The sequence below is a fragment of the Hypanus sabinus genome, chromosome 29, assembly GCF_030144855.1.
Source record: "Hypanus sabinus isolate sHypSab1 chromosome 29, sHypSab1.hap1, whole genome shotgun sequence".
Lineage (NCBI taxonomy): Eukaryota > Metazoa > Chordata > Chondrichthyes > Myliobatiformes > Dasyatidae > Hypanus > Hypanus sabinus.
Genome location: NC_082734.1, coordinates 4223453 through 4243204, shown reverse-complemented (window position 1 = coordinate 4243204; position 19752 = coordinate 4223453). Strand labels below are relative to the sequence as shown.

At 46.6% G+C, this 19752-nt stretch overlaps 1 protein-coding gene across 1 annotated transcript in view; it reads right to left on the bottom strand.

Annotated features, from left to right (window-relative positions):
* Positions 1-19752, bottom strand: part of LOC132382901 (transmembrane protease serine 6) — an 84146-nt gene that overhangs the window by 62177 nt on the left and 2217 nt on the right. The window contains exons 2-3 of the mRNA XM_059953439.1: positions 11737-11851; positions 181-323 (exon numbers count right to left, since the gene is read on the bottom strand). Of these exons, the coding sequence (XP_059809422.1) occupies positions 181-323; positions 11737-11851 (258 nt within the window). The remainder of the gene's footprint in view (positions 1-180; positions 324-11736; positions 11852-19752) is intronic.

Here is a 19752-nt window from a genome sequence, read left to right as displayed (position 1 = left end):
CGTGTACCGTGACTCCTTTGTTTACAAATACATATGCAAGTGTTCCTTGCCGAACCAGGAAAGAACACGGAACAAATTTTAAAACATTTTCAACATTTTCATTCTGTGCCGACAACAGCGTAACACCCTGTAAAGCAGAGGAGGTGATTTGTCTGACAGGAGGTGCTAGTTAATGCTTACCTGCACATTGACATCCTTAGCTATGCTTCGAAACTCTGGACTCTCATTCTGTCCATATTCGCTGATGAATTCTTGGTTGATAATGTGCAAGCTTCCCACATAGTGGAGTCCAACCTTCTCACTGTTGTCTTTGGACTGGTTATCTGAGGAGGAAATGAGAGAAATTTGGTTAGGCTGCCGTTGGACTGGGCCCATTGTCCCTGACCTGCTCAGGGCTGTCGATGGTTTGTCCCATGCTTGTCTCACAAACAGGGAGCAGGGATCTTGTTGAGGGAACTCCCCTCAAGCACAAAGTGGGGAAATGAGAAAAGATCTTTTTTCAAAGTTTTATTTTATTGAGATACAGCGCAGAACAGGCCCCCTCAGGCCCAGCAGGCCACGCCACTCAACAATCCCCTGATTTAATCCCAGCCAAATCACGAGACAACTTACTATTCCCAATTAACCTACCTACAGGCACGTCTCGGAACTGTAGGGGGAAACCAGAGCACCCAGAGGAAACCCACGTGGTCAAAGAAGAATGTACAAACTCCTTACAGGCAGCAGTGGGAACTTAGCCCAGGTCGCTTGTGCTGTAAAGTGTTGTGCTACCAACCCGCCCTATTTGAGCAGTTACAGGTGCTTTAGACCAAGAGAGACTTACAGGAGGGAGATCTTTAAGACGATGAGTGATAAATCCGGAAAGCAATGACAAGATGGCACACACCAGAAGCAGGCCCATCAGCCCACTGAGTCTGTGCTGACCCATTTACACCATGCAAATACGATCTTATTGTCATCATCTCTCCTCCAGATTCGACCCATCAGCTACATACTCGGGGCAACTTGCACTGGGCAATTATCCTAGCGACCCACATGTGGGAGGTCACCGGGGCACCCAGGGGGCCCAGGGAGAACATGCAAACACCACACAGACAGCACCGGAAGTCAGGATTGGACCCGAGTCCCTGGAACTACGAGGCACTAAAGCTCACACCTCACCCAATACGTTAAATTCAAGTTTAATTGTCATTTAACTGTAGATGAATACCCACGAATACGCCCAAATGAGACAACGGCCAACAGTCACACACAGTACCCCAGGGCGTGAGGCAAGGGTTGGAAGCTGGGGGCAGAAAATGGGGACGAATAGGAACAAAGTTGATGTCACTGACACATGACAATAAACCTGATTCTGACTGCGGGGAGAAAGAAAAGGTGTCACAACCACGGACTCTGCTGTGGTGTCCGCGCACGCAGGCTGAGGAACAGCTTGGGCAATTGCGTTCGTGAGCATGCAAATTCCAGCTAATTTCTGTCTCATTATGCTGGTATTTAACTCCCTTCTTTTCGTTCTAGTCTCGTCGAGACCTGACCAACAGCACCGCAACGTTTACGCTCCTCAGCTTTGAAGAAAGACTACCATTTTAACTGGCACTCTCAAGGAGTGGTATCCGATCAGAATTTAGTTACGGCTTCCAGCCGCAGAGTTGGCGTTAATTTTCATTTTGAGAGTTTTAGTTAACGTGCTGAGTTCTGTTCACGTGGGCTATGTAAGCATTTAGTTGGGATGTTTGCTTCCCCTGTTATGGGCACATGCACAAGGGGAGCTGAGGGGATGTTGGGTAAGAAAATGGCACCCTTGTGTACTAAATGTGAACGTGCGGATGTCAATGCGTTAAAACAAAAAAAAGTCATCTGTTGTTTGAACGTTAACAAACTGCCCTGTTGGCCTAGTGTTTATTCTTTTCATTTTCCTTTAAATTCTGCAAAGTTCTCATTAAGGCCAGTGAACTGCTGGCCCGCTCCAGTGTCTCTCTCTTTCTGCACTTGGGCCATGTCTGAACAAAAGGGATCAGTGCAGGATTATTGTAAGGAGGTGTTTGATAATTTAGTCAGGACTCAGTGGGCGGAAGGACCTCTTTCCAAGATGTATGAACCTCACTTTAAATCCCCCAGTGGCTGTGTTCATAGGAACACTGAACACCACAGCACCGTACAAGCCACTGGACCCACAACGCTTTGCCGACTGCTCAACCAGCTCTAAGATCAATCTAAACCCCGCCATGGACGGTCCCAAGCCTGGCTGCGGAAGGAAGCGGGTTGGGCCTGGGGGTTCGCTACCCCACCCGTAGAAGTCCAGAAACGCCAGAGACCCTATCCTTGGGAGACGAAGGATCTTCACCTGGACTTGAAAGACTGGCCCAGGCCAGACGACTCTAGCCAGCTGCCTATGCCCCAGTAGGAGAGATAGGCTGAAGAAGAAGTTGATCAATCTAACCCTTCCTTCCTACATAGCCCTCCATTTTCTCCCATGCCTCCGCATACCTCAGAGTTCCTTAATCGTTCCTAATGTCCCTGCCTCTGCCACCGCTCTAGACAGGGTGATCCACACACTTACCACTCTCTGTGTAAGGAACTTACCTATGGCATTCTCCCCCTCCTCTCTAATCACCTTAAAATTATGCCCCTGATGATAGCCATTTCCTCTTTGGGGAGAAAGCACCTGGCTCGATCCATTCCTCTTGTTGGAAGGTTTCTGGATGACAAGTACACCCAGTAACACCGCTGCCTGCAGCGTCAGTGGTGCAGGAAGATTCCCCCTCACCCTGAGGATTCCCCGTCTCCACGGCCTACTGCCGATCGCCTTGCCCACCACACAGGGATGTGCAGGGATCTGCAAGATGTGGGAAGGTCTCTGGGGCTCACGGTTGCCGCGGCAACCCAGCTCCACGGGATCCGTATGTCCTGACGTTGGCAGGGCCTGTTTCAGGCTCAGTGAATCACACCTGGCCCTCTGTTCCCCAAGGAGGCACAGAACTCTCAGATGTGCAGCCGATCCCGGTAAACAAAGGCGTCAAAAACAAGTGCCTCAGTGCAAGCAGCAACGAGAACATGGGTGATTCGCAGCTCAACACGAAAATATTTCCGCCACCTTCACACGACATGGAATGAATTTGCTTTTCAGTTCAAGGGATTACCCTTCAGCTGGTGTCTGTAAGACTGTAAAACTAAGATATAGGCACAGAATTAGGCCATTTGGCCCATCAAATCTACTCTGCCATTTCACGATGGCTGATCCATTTTCCCTCTCAGCTCCAACTTCCTGTCTTCTCCCCATATCCTTTCACACCCTGACTAATCAAGAATCTATCAACCTCTGCCTTAAATATATCCAATGACTTGGCCTCCACAGATTTCCACAACGAATTCCACAGATTCACCACCATTTAGCTGAAGAAATTCCTCCTCATCTCCATTCTAAAAGGACACTCCTCTATTCTGAGGCTGTGCCCTCTGGTCTCAGGCTCCTCCACATCCACTCTACTGAGGCCATCCTGCATTCGATAGGTTTCAATGGGGTCACTCCACATTCTTCTGCATTCCAGTGAGTAAAGAGTTTGTATGATTGCCCTACGGTCACATGGGTTTCATCCGAGTGTTCTGGTCTCCACCAACATTAAAAGACGTAGGGTTAGGGTTAGGGTTGGTCGATGCTGTGTTGGCACTGACAGCACGGTGACCCTTGTGGGTTGCCCCTCCCCGTACACCCTCGGCCTGTGTTGGTTGTTGATGCAAAATGATGCATCTTTCACTGCCTGCCTCGATGTACCTTTGACAAATAGAGCTAATACTTTTTTTTAAACTCGCTTCTCTCTTATCTGCTGGAGGAAGTCGCAGATCGAGCAGCATCTGTGGAGAAGAGGGACTGTCAGTGTTTGGTGACGAAACCCTGCGTTCAGAACAAATCTTGTACCACAGAACATACAGCAGTACAGCAAATTGCAGGTTCTATGGCCCACTGCGTTGAGCAAACCTTTCAACCAAGTTCAATCTAACCCTTCCTTATTCCACAGCCCTCGATTTTTCCAGCACCCACGAGCCTGATAAATACCCCTAATGTATCTACACCCACCATCCTCTGTGTAAAAAAATATCTACCTCTAACATCCCCACTATACTTTCCTTCAATCAGCTTAAAATCATTCCCCATTGTATTATCCATTTCAGCCCTGGTCTCTGACTTTGCCTTTAATCATTGTGTACACCTCTATCAAGCTGCCTCTCACCCTCCTACTCCTCAATCTATCTTCATACCACATGCCCTCTAGTCCAGGCAGCATCCTAGGGAACCCCCTCTACACCCTCTTGAGAGCTTCCACATCCTTCCTGTAATAAGGTGACCAGGATTGAACACAATATTCTAGGTGTGGTCTAACTGGTGATTTACTGCACTGAAACTTTACTTCATAGTTTCTGGGAACATCTGTGTGGTGAAATACATATACCTGTCTGGACATGCCCCCTGCTGACTGCTCCTGTGGCTCCTCCCACAGACCCCGGTATAAAGGCGATCGAGGCCTGAGCCCGGCCTCTCAGTCTCCAGGATGTAGTATGGTGGTCACTCACTGCTTGTTCCTTCTTCCAGTAAATAAAAGCCGATATCTCGCCTTTACGTCTCAGACTGAGTTATTGATGGTGCATCAATCTGTACATATGGCACAGTGTTCTGAGATAAATTGAGACTTGCAGTTATATATCACGCAGCATGGCCTCTCAGCAAAGCGGCAGCCATTTTGTGTTGGCACTTGACAGCAGGGGGACAGTGACCATCCATCGTGAAGCTGCCTGAGAGATTAACGTCGGGATGTCCACCTGCCGTGGTATTAACAAACTGTCCTCAGGCCGGTTCCTGCACAGACTGAGATCGACTACTGACCCGTGGCTCAGTTACTGCTACTTCCCTTCTCCATGGATTGTTACCTTGTCGTGGTGGAGAAGCTCGTGTGGTCCTGAGATCCCGAGAGCGATGCCGTCTAGAACTATGCTCCTGGTAGGGTCACCATGGCGGTAAGGTCGAGGGTGAGGTCCCTGACAAAGAACAATCCAACCAAGACCTCAATGGTGGAACAGGTGGACGAAGTTACTTTGAACTCAACGGCTGTGAAGGCGGATGAAGGCTGCAACAAATCCATCAGCTCTAATCATCGTGGTTTCCATGCCATTGGAATCAGTTGGTTGATTTGTGAAGTATCGTGTGCTTCTTGGAGTGCAACATCAAGTACACGTTAAACAAATACATGCACAGGCCTCTTCGCTCTGTGGTCAACAGAATGAAGACCGTCATCCTTGACCTAAGCGAGGGATAGCCACCACCACGACTGCTACTTCCTTTGCCTGCCCATTGCCCCAGAATCAGAATCGGTTTAACAACACAGGCATATGCCGTTAAATTGTTAACGACAAATTTGTTAACTTAGCAGCAGCAGCAGTTCAATGAAATACATGAACGTAAATATAGAGAAGAAAAAACTGAGTTACATTAAATATGTACAAGTCTATTAAATAGTTAAAGTAAGTAGTGCAACAAAAAAACAAATTAAAAAGTAGTGAGGTGGGTTTAAAGTTCTTTTAGAAATTGGATGGCAGAGGGGACGAAGCTGTTTCTGAATCACTGAGTGTGTGCCTTCAGGCTTCTGTACCTCCTTCCTGATGGTAGCAATGAGAAGAGGGCATGGCCTGGGTGGTGGGGGTCTTTAATGATGGACACCATTAGGTTCAGCCTTGTTCCCTGAGTTGGCCTGTGCTGGTGGGGACAAGGTTGTAGCCTTGTGCGTATCAGTCTCCCCTGAATGGTTGTACCCAACTCCCCTCCTGTGCAAATTGTCCCTTTCTGCTCTGCCCAGTCCTCTCTGTCTGTGGTTTCCTGCACCGTTAATAACAAGCTTGTGCAGTAACACTTCTGGCATCCATTTGCAAAGCAGCGCCAACACCCAAGTGATGATGACAGTGGGATACAGCTCAGGAACAGGCCCTTCGGCCCATCATCTTTGTCCTAACCCTGATATAAGTTTAAGCTGCACAAGATAGAAGAGTACACGATGATAAGAGACACAGATCGATATGAAGAGATTGAAGAGACATAGATAACAGACACAGCCAGAGACCGTTCCTTGGGCGGCAATGGCTAATACGAGAGGGCATAATTTTAAGGTGATTAGAGGAAAGTTTAGGAGGGACGTCAGAGGTACTTTTTTTTTAAGTGAGTGGTTGGTGCGTGGAACACACTGCCAGGGTTGGGGTGTGGTGATAGAGACAGACAGATTAGGGACATTTAAGAAACTGACACTGTGGTGTTCGCCGAGCTTGGCAATTCGCTTGAGGATGTTTCGTCACCAGTCGAGGTGACATCCTCAGTACGCAGTTCTTGGTGTTTCTCTCTGGGAGGGCTCGTGTTGATATAGACCCCCATTGGCCTGCCTTCCTCCTGACTGGCTACCCCTTCAGTTGACCTTTGAATTCTACTGGTGTGCACTTCTCTGGCTCTTAGGGGTCCATAGATGGCGTCTATATTGATATGCTTGCTTGCAGATTTATCAAATAGAACCACACTTCCAGGAATTCCTGTGCCTGCCTCGCGTTTGCCCGCGCCAGAACCTCCGCGGTGTCCTTCTCGTGGTCTTCGCGTACCCAGATGAGAGACTGTGGATCGTGACTCCGTACCGCCAGTTTGTGTTCCCGTTAACAGTCTGAGAGTTTGCGTCCTGTCTGGCCTACGTAGCTCTTGCTGTAGCCTCCACAGGTGATCCTGTGCACCACAAATGGTGCACCCGAGCTACCAATATTTACTACCGTTTAAGAAATTCTTAGATAGGACACGTGGATGATAAAAAGATGGAGGGCCATGTAAGAGGGAAGGGTTAGATTGATTTCTGAGCAGGTTAAAGGGTTACCACATCATAGCGGGCCGAAGGACCTGTACTGCACTGTAATGATCCATCTGCCTACCAGCACGTGATCTCCATTCCCCACCTGTTCCTGTCTGAATTCCTCTCGACCCTGGTGCCCTTTCTGCTTTCACCACTTCTGGCTCTGCATTCCAACCACCATCTGTGTGAAAAGCTGAAACACTGAAGTCCCCTTATAAACCTCCTCCTTATTGCCTTAAAGAGGTGCCTTGAGTATTTAGCATTTCTATCTTGGGGAAATGACTGACCCGGTGTATTCAGTCAGATGGCCTCTCAGCAGAGTAATTAATCCACTTGTCCGACCTCTGCTCGTCTCCACCACGGACGGTGCCAAGCCCGGCAGCGAGAGGCAAAGCATTGGGCACGGGGCAAGCAATACCCTCCCGTAGCCGACACCTCCCCAAGGCGTCAGCGGTCGCGTAACCAGGACTGGTGATATGCACCAGCTGCTCATACGGACACATCCCGTGCTCCCGTGGTTTCACGTGACCCTGATCGAGGGTTAACGAGGTTCTACACATTGTCCGAGGGAGACCTGCAGGCTAATGGAGGGAAGGAGCACCTTACACCTCCTTTAGCAGAAAGGCATCTCCACCCCACCAGTGACATACACTACTTGACAATACATTTACTTTGAACTTTCGACGATGAACATAAGCTAATCGCATGTATATGAGACCACACTCAAACATTGCAGTTTATAGGATTGCTTTAATATTTACAGTATTGCTTTTATTTTGCTTTTCATGGTGTTTTTTATGCTTACTGTATTCTGCATCAGATCCAGAGTAGATGCTCGTGTATTGAAGAATGACGAGGAGCCATCTTGAATCTTGAACACACCACAGCTTCTATTCGCACTGGGGTTTAGTGTCCCTGTTCCCTGAAATTGCACTTTTTAAAAGACCAGAAGACGTAGGAGCAGAATCTGGCCATTCGGCCCATTGAGTCTGTTCCGCCATTCCATCATGATGGCTTTATTATCCCTCTCGACCCCAATCTCCTGTCTTCTCCCCGTATCCCGTCATACCGTGACCAATCAAGAACCTATTAATCTCCGCCTTAAATGTACCAGTGGCCTGGCCTCCACAGCCACCTGTGGCAACAACTTCCACGGACTCACCACCATCAAAGGCTCTTCATACAACATGCTGTTCAGTCATGGAATCATTTTTGTGAACCTTCTCAGCGTATCCTTTCTAAGGTAAGGGCCCCAAAGCTCCTCACAATACTCCCAGTGAGGCCTCAGGCTTCAACATCACATCCTAGCCTTTGACCCACTCCTCCAGAAATGAATGTGAACATCACATCTGCCTTCCTCACCACCAACTCAACCTGCAGACTAATCTTTAGGGTGTTCCGCACGAGGAATCCCAAATCCCTCTGCACCTCAGATTTTTGAATTTTCTCTCCTTTGAGAAAATAATCCACACTTTCATCATTTGGGGAGTTTAATGCCAGAGAGGAAAGTAATTGCTAGAAGACGGAAGAATGTGGTTAAGCTAATCTACACGCGCAGCACCGTTCTGGAGATGTGTGAATAAATCTAACGCTGATGAGGAGAACAATGAAATTCACAGGAAAACGTTGTTTCCTGGTTGGCATTGCTGCCTGCCGCACCTCCAATATAGTCGAGTGGACGCAGCACGTTCAGAGAAAGGGAGAGGAGTGATTCTGAGGGTGCTGGTGGGGGTAGTTAGCTAGAGACCAACAGGAGAGTCTCCTCATCCTGTCTGCACAAACCCAAATGTGTTGGCTGGAGTTGGGGCTTTGTACTTTGGCTCTTGGTAAGGTCACCCATGCCAAACAGGTCAAAGGGTAGAGGCCAGACTGAGTGGTCCACTGGTCCTCCAGGTTCGGGGGTTCAGAATCATAATCAGGTTTATTATCACCAGCATATGCCTTGAACTTTGTTAACTTAGCAGCAGCAGTTCAATGCAATACATAGTATAGAATAATAATAATAATAATAATAATAAATTCCCTAGGACCTTGAGGGAAGTTGGTGTAGAAATAGCAGGGGCTCTGACAGAAATATTTCAAATGTCATTAGAAACGGGGATGATGCCAGAAGATTGGCGTATTGCTCATGTGGTTTCATTGTTTAAAAAGGGTTCTAAGAGTAAACCTAGCAATTATAGGCCTGTCAGTTTGATGTCAGTGGTGGGTAAATTAATGGAAAGTATTCTTAGAGATGGGATATATAATTATCTGGATAGACAGGGTCTGATTAGGAATAGTCAGCATGGATTTGTGCGTGGAAGGTCATGTTTGACAAATCTTATTGAATTTTTTGAAGAGGTTACGAGGAAAGTTGACGAGGGTAAAGCAGTGGTTGTTGTCTATATGGACTTCAGTAAGGCCTTTGACAAGGTTCTGCACGGAAGGTTAGTTAGGAAGGTTCATTCATTAGGTATTAATATTGAAGTAGTAAAATGGATTCAACGGTGGCTGGATGGGAGATGCCAGAGAGTCGTGGTGGATAACCGTTTGTCAGGTTGGAGGCAGGTGACTAGTGGTGTGCCTCAGGGATCTGCACTGGGTCCAATGTTGTTTGTCATATACATTAATAATTTGGATGATGGGGTGGTAAATTGGATTAGTAAGTATGCAGATAATACTAAGGTAGGTGGTATTGTGGATAATGAAGTAGGTTTTCAAAGCTTGCAGAGAGATTTAGGCCAGTTAGAAGAATGGGGTGAATGATGGCAGATGGAGTTTAATGCTGATAAGTGTGAGGTGCTACATTTTGGTAGGAATAATCCAAATAGGACATACATGGTAAATGGTAGGGCATTGAAGAATGCAGTAGAACAGAGTGATCTAGGAATAATGGTGCATAGTTCTCTGAAGGTGGAATCTCATGTGGATAGGGTGGTGAAGAAAGCTTTTGGTATGCTGGCCTTTATAAATCAGATCATTGAGTATAGGAGTTGGGATGTAATGTTAAAATTGTACAAGGCATTGGTGAAGCCAAATTTGGAGTATTGTGTACAGTTCTGGTCACCGAATTATAGGAAAGGTATCAACAAAATAGAGAGAGTACAGAGAAGATTTACCAGAATGTTACCTGGGTTTCAGCACCTAAGTTACAGGGAAAGGTTGAACAAGTTAGGTCTTTATTCTTTGGAGTGTAGAAGGTTGAGGGGGGCTTGACAGAGGTATTTAAAATTATGAGGGGGATAGATAGAGTTGAGGGGGATAGATAGAGTTGACGTGGATAGGCTTTTTCCATTGAGAGTAGGGGAGATTCAAACAAGAGGCCATGAGTTGAGACTTAAGGGGCAGAAGTTTAAGGGTAACATGAGGGGGAATTTCTTTACTCACAGAGTGGTAGCTGTGTGGAATGAGCTTCCAGTAGAAGTGGTAGAGGCAGGTTCGGTATTGTCATTTAAAGTAAAATTGGATAGGTATATGGACAGGAAAGGAATGGAGGGTTATGGGCTGAGTGCAGGTTGGTGGGACTAGGTGAGTGTAAGCGTCAGCATGGACTAGAAGGGCCAAGATGGCCTGTTTCCGTGCTGTAATTGTTATATGGTTATGTGGTAATACGGTTAATAAATAAATAAATCGATTTTAGTCGCACACACAAAATACAGCAGGCCAGGCAGCATCTATAGGAAGAAGCACTGTTTACATTTTGGGCCGAGACCCTTCATCTGGACTAACTGAAAGGAAAGACAGTAAGAGGTCTGAAAGTAGGAAGGGGAAATGCGAAAGGATAGGAGAAGACCGAAGGGGAGGGGTGAAGCTGAGAGCCAGAAAGGTGATTGGCAAAAGGGATACAGAGCTAGAGAAGGGAAAGGATCATGGGATGGGAGGCCTAGGGAGAAAGAAAGGGGAAGCACCAGAGGGAGATGGAGAACAGACAGAGTGATGGGCAGAGAGAGAGAAAAAAAAAAGGGAGGAGAAAAACTAAATAAATCAAGGATGGGATAAGAAGGGGAGGAGGGGCATTAACGGAAGTTAGAAAAGTCAATGTTCATGCCATCAGGTTGGAGGCTACCCAACCTTAAGGTGTTGTTAAGGTATAACAACCTTAAGGTATAAGATGTTGTTCATCTTGACAGTAGAAATTACAGTGTATATTTGGCTCAGGTCAAACAAAATTGTTATGGAAACAACAATGAGGAATCCTTGTGCATCTGAGTGTGACGGTATTCCTGAGTCTCCACCCAGGACTTGCCTGACTGACAGTAAACTGAGAGGAAGCTACTGACACGATGAAGGAAGCCCTGAACGCTGCCAGAGATGGAGGGATTTCATTGCTACCCGAAACGCCAGCGGCGTAACGCGCAGTAACACATGCAAGTGTGACTGCATCTGCGAATACCTATGAGTCAGCACGTTTATGCAAGTGTGTGCGCCTGTGACCTGCGTCTATGTGTGCACGTGTGTACTACCCTTCCCTGTGTGCCCAGCAGCACGCGTGTGCACCTGTGTCTGCCTCCTCCATGGTGTTAACGTACTTGAGCGCGAGCGTGTATGGCCAGTGGCAGTGTGTGCACGCTGGGGGTGGTTCGGGGGATTCTCTCTCTCACCACCACAACCAGGCGTTTATATCCCATTACAGGGTGCCTGTGCAGGTTCTGGGGGAGAGATGGGCTCGGGAAGTCTTGGGAGAACTGATAGACAGCGTGGAAACACCAAATTATTCATCGAACATCTCCCCTCATGACAATTCCCAAGACATCTGATGGCAGTTAGCGAGGTCAGTTTGTACTGCAGACTGCAGCTAGGTCACTTGCACAGGAAGTAGATCACTTGCACAGGAAGTAGATCACTTGCACAGGAAGTAGATCATTTGCACAGGAAGTAGATCACTTACTCAGGAGGTACCAGGCACCAAAGGCAGCTCCGGCAACCAACAGTGTTCCCACCAGACCAGAAATAATCGCTATTATCCGCCGGTTCACGCGCGTAGACTGTGTGATAATTGCCCCCTAGAGGAAGATAGAATGCATTGTCATCCAGGTACTCAGGGATATACAAACACCAGATGCACAGGAACACATTCTGTGAAAAATGGACACCGGATACACACCGACACCATGTGGAGTCTGGAGGAAAAGACATATTTGCTGCCCTGACCTTGTTGGTCTTCTGAAGTGGTTAAGTATGCCCCCTCACCCCCACCCTTCTGTCTGGGGGTAATTGGAGTATCAAGTGCCAGTGTGGCAGCCACATTCCCAACCCTGAAATGAAAGTCAAGGACTTTACTTTGTTTTGTTACATTCCCTCCGTCTGGTCTCACTGTCAAGCTGGGGAGGGGGTGCACTGGACAATCCAGGAATACAGCGAGGAACAGGCCCTCCTGGCTCACCAAGCCGAGCAGCAAGTCCTTCCGGCCCTTCAAGCCCGGCTGTCAGCAACCCACTGATTTAATCTCAACCTATCACAGGACAGTTGACAATGACCAATTAACCTACCAGCTGGTAGGTCTTTGGACTGTGGGAGGAAAGCAGAGCCCAAACCCACGTGCACACAGGAAGAACACTCAAACTTTCTTGTAGAGGATGTTGAACTATACGAGAATAATTTGGATGACAGAATCGATGGCCTTGCGGCCCAGTTTGCGGACGATACATAGATAGGGTGGAGGGGATAAGTAGTGCTGAGGAAGCAGATGGAACTTACAGAGATTAGGAGAATGGGCAAAGAAGTGGCAGATGGAATATAGTGTGGGGAAGTGTATGGCCATGTTCTTGGGTAGAAGGAAAAGGACATGGACTGTTTTCTAAATGGGGAGAAAATTCGAAGATCAGAGCAGCAAAGGGATTTGGGAGTCCTCATGCAGAAAAGTTAACTTGCAGGTTGGGTGGGTGGTGAGGAAGGCAAATGCAATGTTCCCATTCATTTTGAGAGGACTAGAATACAAAAGCAAGGACATCTGAATGCCCGCTCCCATGGAACAGCACTAGTCACCGGCATCCAAGCAGAAAAGGCCCCCTTTATTACGACTCTTTGCCTCCTGCCAGTCAGACAATTTTCTATCCACGTTCGTATCCTTCCCGTAATACGATGGGCTCTTATCTTGTTAGGCGGCCTCATGTGCAGGATCTTGTCAAAGCCATTTGGAGGAACAGATTTTGGACGGAGATGAGGAGAAACTACTTTTCCCAGAGACTGGTGAACCTGCGGGATTCTCTGCTCGGGGAAGCAGTTGAGGGTGCTTAAGACACAGTTAAGTAGATTTTTGCATAGCAGGGGAATTAAGGGTTCTGGGGGAAAGACAGGTAGGTGGTTCTGAGTCCACGGCCGGATAAGCCATGGTTTTCTTCAATGACGGAGCAAGATGGCCGACTCCTGCTTCTATTTCTTGTTCAAATGACCAGACATAAGAACAGCTTCTTCCCCACTCTTATCAGAAAATTGGATTGATCATCTCTTTCCCACTCCCATCGTAATGGTACCGCCACATTCCCTGACCCCAAATCCTATACTCCTTCCCCTCCCCTCACCTTTTCATTCCGGCATCTTCCCCCTTCCTTTCCAGTCCTGACGAAGGGTCTCGGCCCGAGATGTCAATGTTTATTCATTTCAAAAGATGCTGCCTGACCTGCTGAGTTCCTCCAGCATCGTGTGTGTTATGTGTTGCGTGTGTGTGTGTTGTGTATTGTGTTGCATGTGTGTATTGCATGTTGTGTGTGTATTGTATGTTGCATGCATGTGTGTCTGTGTGTGGTGTGTGTGTGGTGTGTGTGTGGTGTGTGTGTGGTGTGTGTGTGGTGTGTGTGTGGTGTGTGTGTGGTGTGTGTGTGTGTGTGTCTGTCTGTGTGAGTGTGAGTTTGTGTCTGTGTGAGTGTGAGTGTGAGTGTGTGTGTGTCTGTCTGTGTGAGTGTGAGTCTGTGTCTGTGTGAGTGTGTGAGTGTGAGTGTGTGTGTGTGTGTGAGTGTGTGTGTGTGTGTGTCTGTGTGTGTGTGTGAGTGTGTGTGAGTGTGTGTGTGTGTTGTGTGTCTGTGTGTCTGTGTCTGTGTGAGTGTGAGTCAGTGTCAGTGTGTGTGTGTGTGTGTGTATGTGTTGTGTGTGTGTGTGTGTTGTGTGGTGTGTGTGTGTCTGTGTGAGTGTGGGTCTGTGTCTGTGTGAGTGTGAGTGTGTGTGTGTATATTGTGTGTTGCTCTGGATTTTCAGTATTTGTGGACTTTCTCGTGTTTATGTTCTACTTCTTCTGTAATTGCCACTCTAACGTTTCATTTTGCACTACCCTAGACTGCGCTACACTCAATGATCCTCCAATTTCTTTTTACATGAAAGCTGCACGGGAAACCATTGCTCTTGAAAGCTGTGCAGCACTTGAAAGTTCCACCTGCGAGGCAACAAAGGGTAAGTGCACAGGGGCATTTCAGTCACCGTGTGGCCATGCTGCGTCTCAATCAATAAATAAATCAACAATAAATAAAATATTTCACTAATAATAAACTTGATTGTGATTCTAAGTAGGGTTAGTGACCCTATGAGAAGTTGTGTCATAGATGCAGCACAGAAATCTATGACACAACTTCTCAAATTAGTCCTACTTGTCAATATTTGGCCCATAAACTTCCAAACCTTTCCTATCCATGTACACTCAGTGGCCTCTTTATTAGGTCCACCGGCTCCTTTCTGTGAATATCTCTACAGCCAATCATGTGGCAGCAACTCAATGCATAGAAGCACACTGACCTGGTCAAGAGGTTCCATTGTTGCTCAGATCCAACATCAGAATGGGGAAGAAATGTGATCTAAGTGACTTTGACTGTGGAATGATTGTTGGTGCCAGATGGGGTGGTTCGAGTACCTCAGAAACTGCTGATCTCCTGGGATTTTTTCACACACAATAGTGTCTAGAGTTTACAGAGAATGGTATGAATAAAAACCCAAAGAAAATCCAGTGAGCGGCAGTTTTGTAGGTGAAAAATGCCTTGTTAATGAGAGAGTGGGTGGTGAAGTTGAGGTACATCTCTACAAAAGGAGATGTAGGGCGTTCTTTCCCTCTGCTAGCCTGCAGGTCACTGTTGGGCAAAGTGTGGCATCTGCTTAGCCCCCTGATCAGGGTCACAATGAAGCAATGGGAGCAGGAGGTGGATGGATGTTTGAGCAGCTGGTGCGTATCACAAGTCCTGGTTACGGGACCATTGATGCCAGGCAAACAATCTCTGATGAGCATTGATAATGGCTGGGGTCACCCCTCTTGTAATGATACTGCCCTGAAGAAGCCACAGCAAACCAGTTCTGAAGAAAGATTTACCAAGAATCATGGTCATGGATAGAGAAAAGAATAATAACAGTGTGAAGGGGGACTTCCCCACATGAAGATTAAAGAAAGATGGAAGACCATGATAATGAACTCCCTACTGTATCACGTTGGAAGTGTCACCGGATAATTTGTTCTGTATTATATAATAGTTAATTTATGAGTTTTGCTTTATTTATGAATAATTCACTTGTAGATTTCATTTTTACTTGTCTAAGTTATTGTGAGTCATGTGTACGAATGTGCTTTACTCCCTGGTCTGGTGAAGCATTGTCTTGTTCGGCTGTATGCATGTATATCGTTAAACGACAATTAACTTGGTTTGACTTGACTATTAGCCAAGGCATACACCGCAGCTCATAATGTTGATTATGATGAATGACAGAGGTCAGAGGAGAATGGTCAGACTGGTTCAAGCTGACAGGAAGGCGACAGTAACTCAAATATCCACACGTTACAACAGTGGTGTGCAGAAAAGCATCTCTGAACACACAACACGTTGAATCCTGAAGTGGACAGGCTACAGCAGCAGAAGACCATGAACATGCACTCAGCAGCCAGTCTATTAGGCACAGGAGGCACCTAACGAAGTGGCCACTAAACGTATCTGTGTAAGTATCTTTAAAAAGTCGTTATACTATCTGGCTTAACCACTTCCTCAGACAAGATGATTCCACCATGCTAACAAGAAAAAGTTGCCCCTCAAATTCCTCTTAAACTCTCGCCTTTTACCTTAAATCCATGCCCTCTAGTTCTTGATTCTGCAGCTATGGGTAAACGGCTGAGCGTATTCACTATGATGACAATACCAATGGATTTTGCAACCATTTTGAGCGAGGAAAGACTATGCACAGTTCAGGGAGACACAAGAGGAACCTCAGCTGTTGGGATCGGAAATGAAAGAACCCACTGAAGCTCAGTGGGTTGAAGAGCATCTGTGGAGGCAGATTGACATCTGACACTTTGGACTGGGGCCCGGCTTGGCTTCATCAACAACAATGAAGATTTGGAGTGCAGAGAGAAAGTAGAGCAGCTGGTGGACTGAATGCACAGCAGCACCTTCAGTCCCTGAGGAGATAGAGGCAATCAAGGCTCCTGTCCTCCCGCAGGAGCACCATTGAGAGCATCCTGACAAGCTGCCTCTCCATCTGGTATGGAAGCAGCAGAGCATCAGGCCAGAAATCTCTACAAAGGACTATGAGAACGGACGAGAGGATCGTAGGCCTCTCCCTACCATCCCACGGGGACATTTATGAGGAGTTCTATCAACGATCCCACCCATCCATCCAGCATCCCCTTTGACTTTCTACCATCAGGCAGCAGACTCCGATGCATAAAGACAAGGATGGGCAGGATGGGAAACAGTTTCTTCCCTCAGGCCATTAGGCTTCTGAACTCCCCGCCGCATCGCATTCAAAGTGTCACCAGATAATTTGTTCTGTACCCTACAATGTTTAATGTATGCACTTTACCTTGTAGATTCACTTGTAGATTTAATTCTTACTTTCCTAAGTCATTGTGTGTTTATGTGTACTGCTGTACTTTACTCCCTGGTCTGGAGGAACATTGTCTCATTTGGCAGTACACGTGTATATTGTTAAATGACAATAAACTTGACGTGACAAGCATGTGCAGAGGCCAGTTTATTAGCTAAATTAGCTACTGAGTGTATGTTCAAGGTTCGACACATTGTGTATTCAGAGATGCTCTTCTGCACACCACTGTTGTTACAAGTGATTATATGAGTTACTGTCACCTTCCTGTCAGCCTAAACCTATCTGACCGTTCTCTTCTGACCTCTCTCACTAACAAGGTATTTTCAACCACAGAATTAGTGGGGAATGGATTTCTTTTTGTTTTTTTGCACCATTCTCTGGAAACACGAGGCTGTTGTGCATGAAAATCCCAGGAGACCAGTGGATTCCCAGATACTCAAACCACCCCATCTGGCACCAACAATCTTTCCAGGGTCAAAGTCACTTAGATCACATTTATTCCCCATTCTGATGTTTGGTCTGAACAACGACTAATTGATGCACTGAGTTGCTGCCCCACGAGTTGGGAGAAAGAGCTTGTTTCTGTGCTGTATGTGACCCCATGATCCAACAACCTCGTGCTTACATGAAGTTAGTTTTTCTTTTAACTATTAAAACAAAACTTGAACTAAAAGCCCCAGTTGCCATGGTGAGGTTTGAACTTAGCAATCCAAATCAATAGTCCACAACTCTGGCTCCTCGTTCAATAACTTAACCTTTATGCTACTGAACGCCGGCGCCAATCTTAACATTATAATCATAAGAGATACTGAATAGGGTTATAGATCGCTAAGCACAGAAACAGGCCTCTCGGCCCATCTAGTCCATGTTTTGCCCATCGACCCGCACCTGGCCCATAGCCCTCCATACTCCTCCCCTTATTGTGAACATAGAATAGTATAACATAGGAACAGGCCCTTCAGCCCATACTTCAGGACCTCCATAGGTCGGGGTTGACTATGGATATTGTGTTGCAGCTCTCTACGTGATACACAAGCCAGGCCAATACGATATGGGGAGCAAGCTGTTCCCCTTGCCACAGGCTCCCCCTCTCCACGTAGTGGATGAATCCAGAGGAACGGCAGAGACTGATACAGTTTGGCACCATCAGAGTCGCAGGAGTTGCCAATCAGCGTCAAGCTCAAGCCTTAGGGACTCCAGCTCTGGAATTTTCTTCAGCATTTGCTCCTGAAGCCTTCCCCCATGAGTGAGTACAGACAGAAGGCAGCGGAGGTTTGAGGTCAGAGCTTTCAGCCCACAATGCTCTGTCGAATCAAATTAGTAATCAAATGGCCAACTAAACTAAACCTTCCTACCCACACAATGTCAATATCCTTCCATTTCCCACGCATTCATGTGTCTATCCAAGCATCTCTAAAGCATACTCAATATATCTGCTTCTACCACACCCAAATTTCCTTTAAATGCCCACTTCCACAGGGAGCGCATTCCACACTCTCACCATGCTCCGAGTGAAGAAGTCCCCCTCAGGTTCCCTTTAAACATTTCACCTTTCACCCTTAACCTCCAGTTCTAGTCTCACACAACCTTGAAGGAAAAAGCTTGCTTGCATTTACCCTACCCAAACCCATCAAATCTCTCCTTATTCTCCTGCGCTCCAGGGAATAAAGTCCCAACCTATTCAACCCTTCCTGATAGTTCAGGTCCTCGAGGCCGGACAACATCCTTGTAAGTCACGGTAGCGAGGTGACCAGCACAATTCTTTACAATACCAGCGATCTGGGTCCAGGTCCTGCCACTGCCTGCAAAGAGTTTGTATGTTCTCCCAGTGGTCATGTGGGTCTGCTCCAGGTGCTCTCGTTCAAAGACGTACTGGTTGGTAGGTTAACTGGTCACTGTGAATTGTCCGTGATATAGGCTAGGATTAAATTGGGGGGTGCTGGGTGGTGTGGCTTGATAAATTAATCAATTAATTTTCTCTGTGCTCTTTCAATCTTATTGACATCTTTCCCGTAGGTAGGTGACTAGAAATGCACGCAATACTCCAAATTAGGGTGCAGATGCGGGAAATCCAGCGCAACATGTACGCAAAATGCTGGAGGAGCTCAGCACATCAGGCAGTGTCTACAGCGAGGAATAAAGAGTCACCGTTTCCGACTGAAACCCTTTGCCAGGACTGAAACATTGACTGCTTATTCCCCTCTATAGATGCTGCCTGACCTGCGGAGCTCCTCCTACATTTTGTACGTGTTGACCATAGTTACATGGGGTGATTGATAAGTTTGTGGCCTAAGGTTGAATGAGTCAATTTTAGAAAACCTAGTACATTTATTTTTCAGCATATCCCCCTCCTACATTTACACACTTAGTCCAGCGGTCGTGGAGCATACGGATCTTGGACCTCCAGAAAGTGTCCACAGATGGGTGATTGATAAGTTCGTGGCCTAAGGTAGAAGATGAGTTATTAACTACAAACTTTCTGCATAATCACTCAAAGAGTTGAACTGCACATGCAATGAGAGCTGTTTTTCTCCTTCAACCTCAGGCCACGAACTTATCAATCATCCATCTGTGGACACTTTCTGGAGGTCCAAGATCCATATGCTAAGTGTGTAAATGAAGGAGGGGACTATGTTGAAAAATAAATATGCTAGGTTTTCTAAAATTGACTCCTTTACTTTAGGCCACAAACATATCAGTCACCCCTCGTATGTGCTTGGTGCTGATCAGAATCAGACTTAATGTCACTGGCACGTGCCGTGAAATGCGCGGTTTTGTGGCAACAGTAGATTGCAACATAATTAACAAACTATAAATTACAATTAAAATACAAAAACTTAAATTAAGTAATACATAAAGAAAGCAAAAAAAAACGTAGTGAGGTGGTATTCACAGGTTCAATGTCCACTCAGAAATCCGACAGTGAAAAGGACGAAGCTGTTCCTAAAACAGAGTATGAGTCTTCAGGCTCCTGGATCTCCTCCCTGATGAGAAGAGGCCATGGCCTGGTTAATGGAGGTAAACACTCTCAAGACCAGCGAAACAGACTGAGAGGTGATCTCATAGGGGTGTATAAAGTCCGGAGGAGTGCAATTGAGGTGAATACACTCAGACT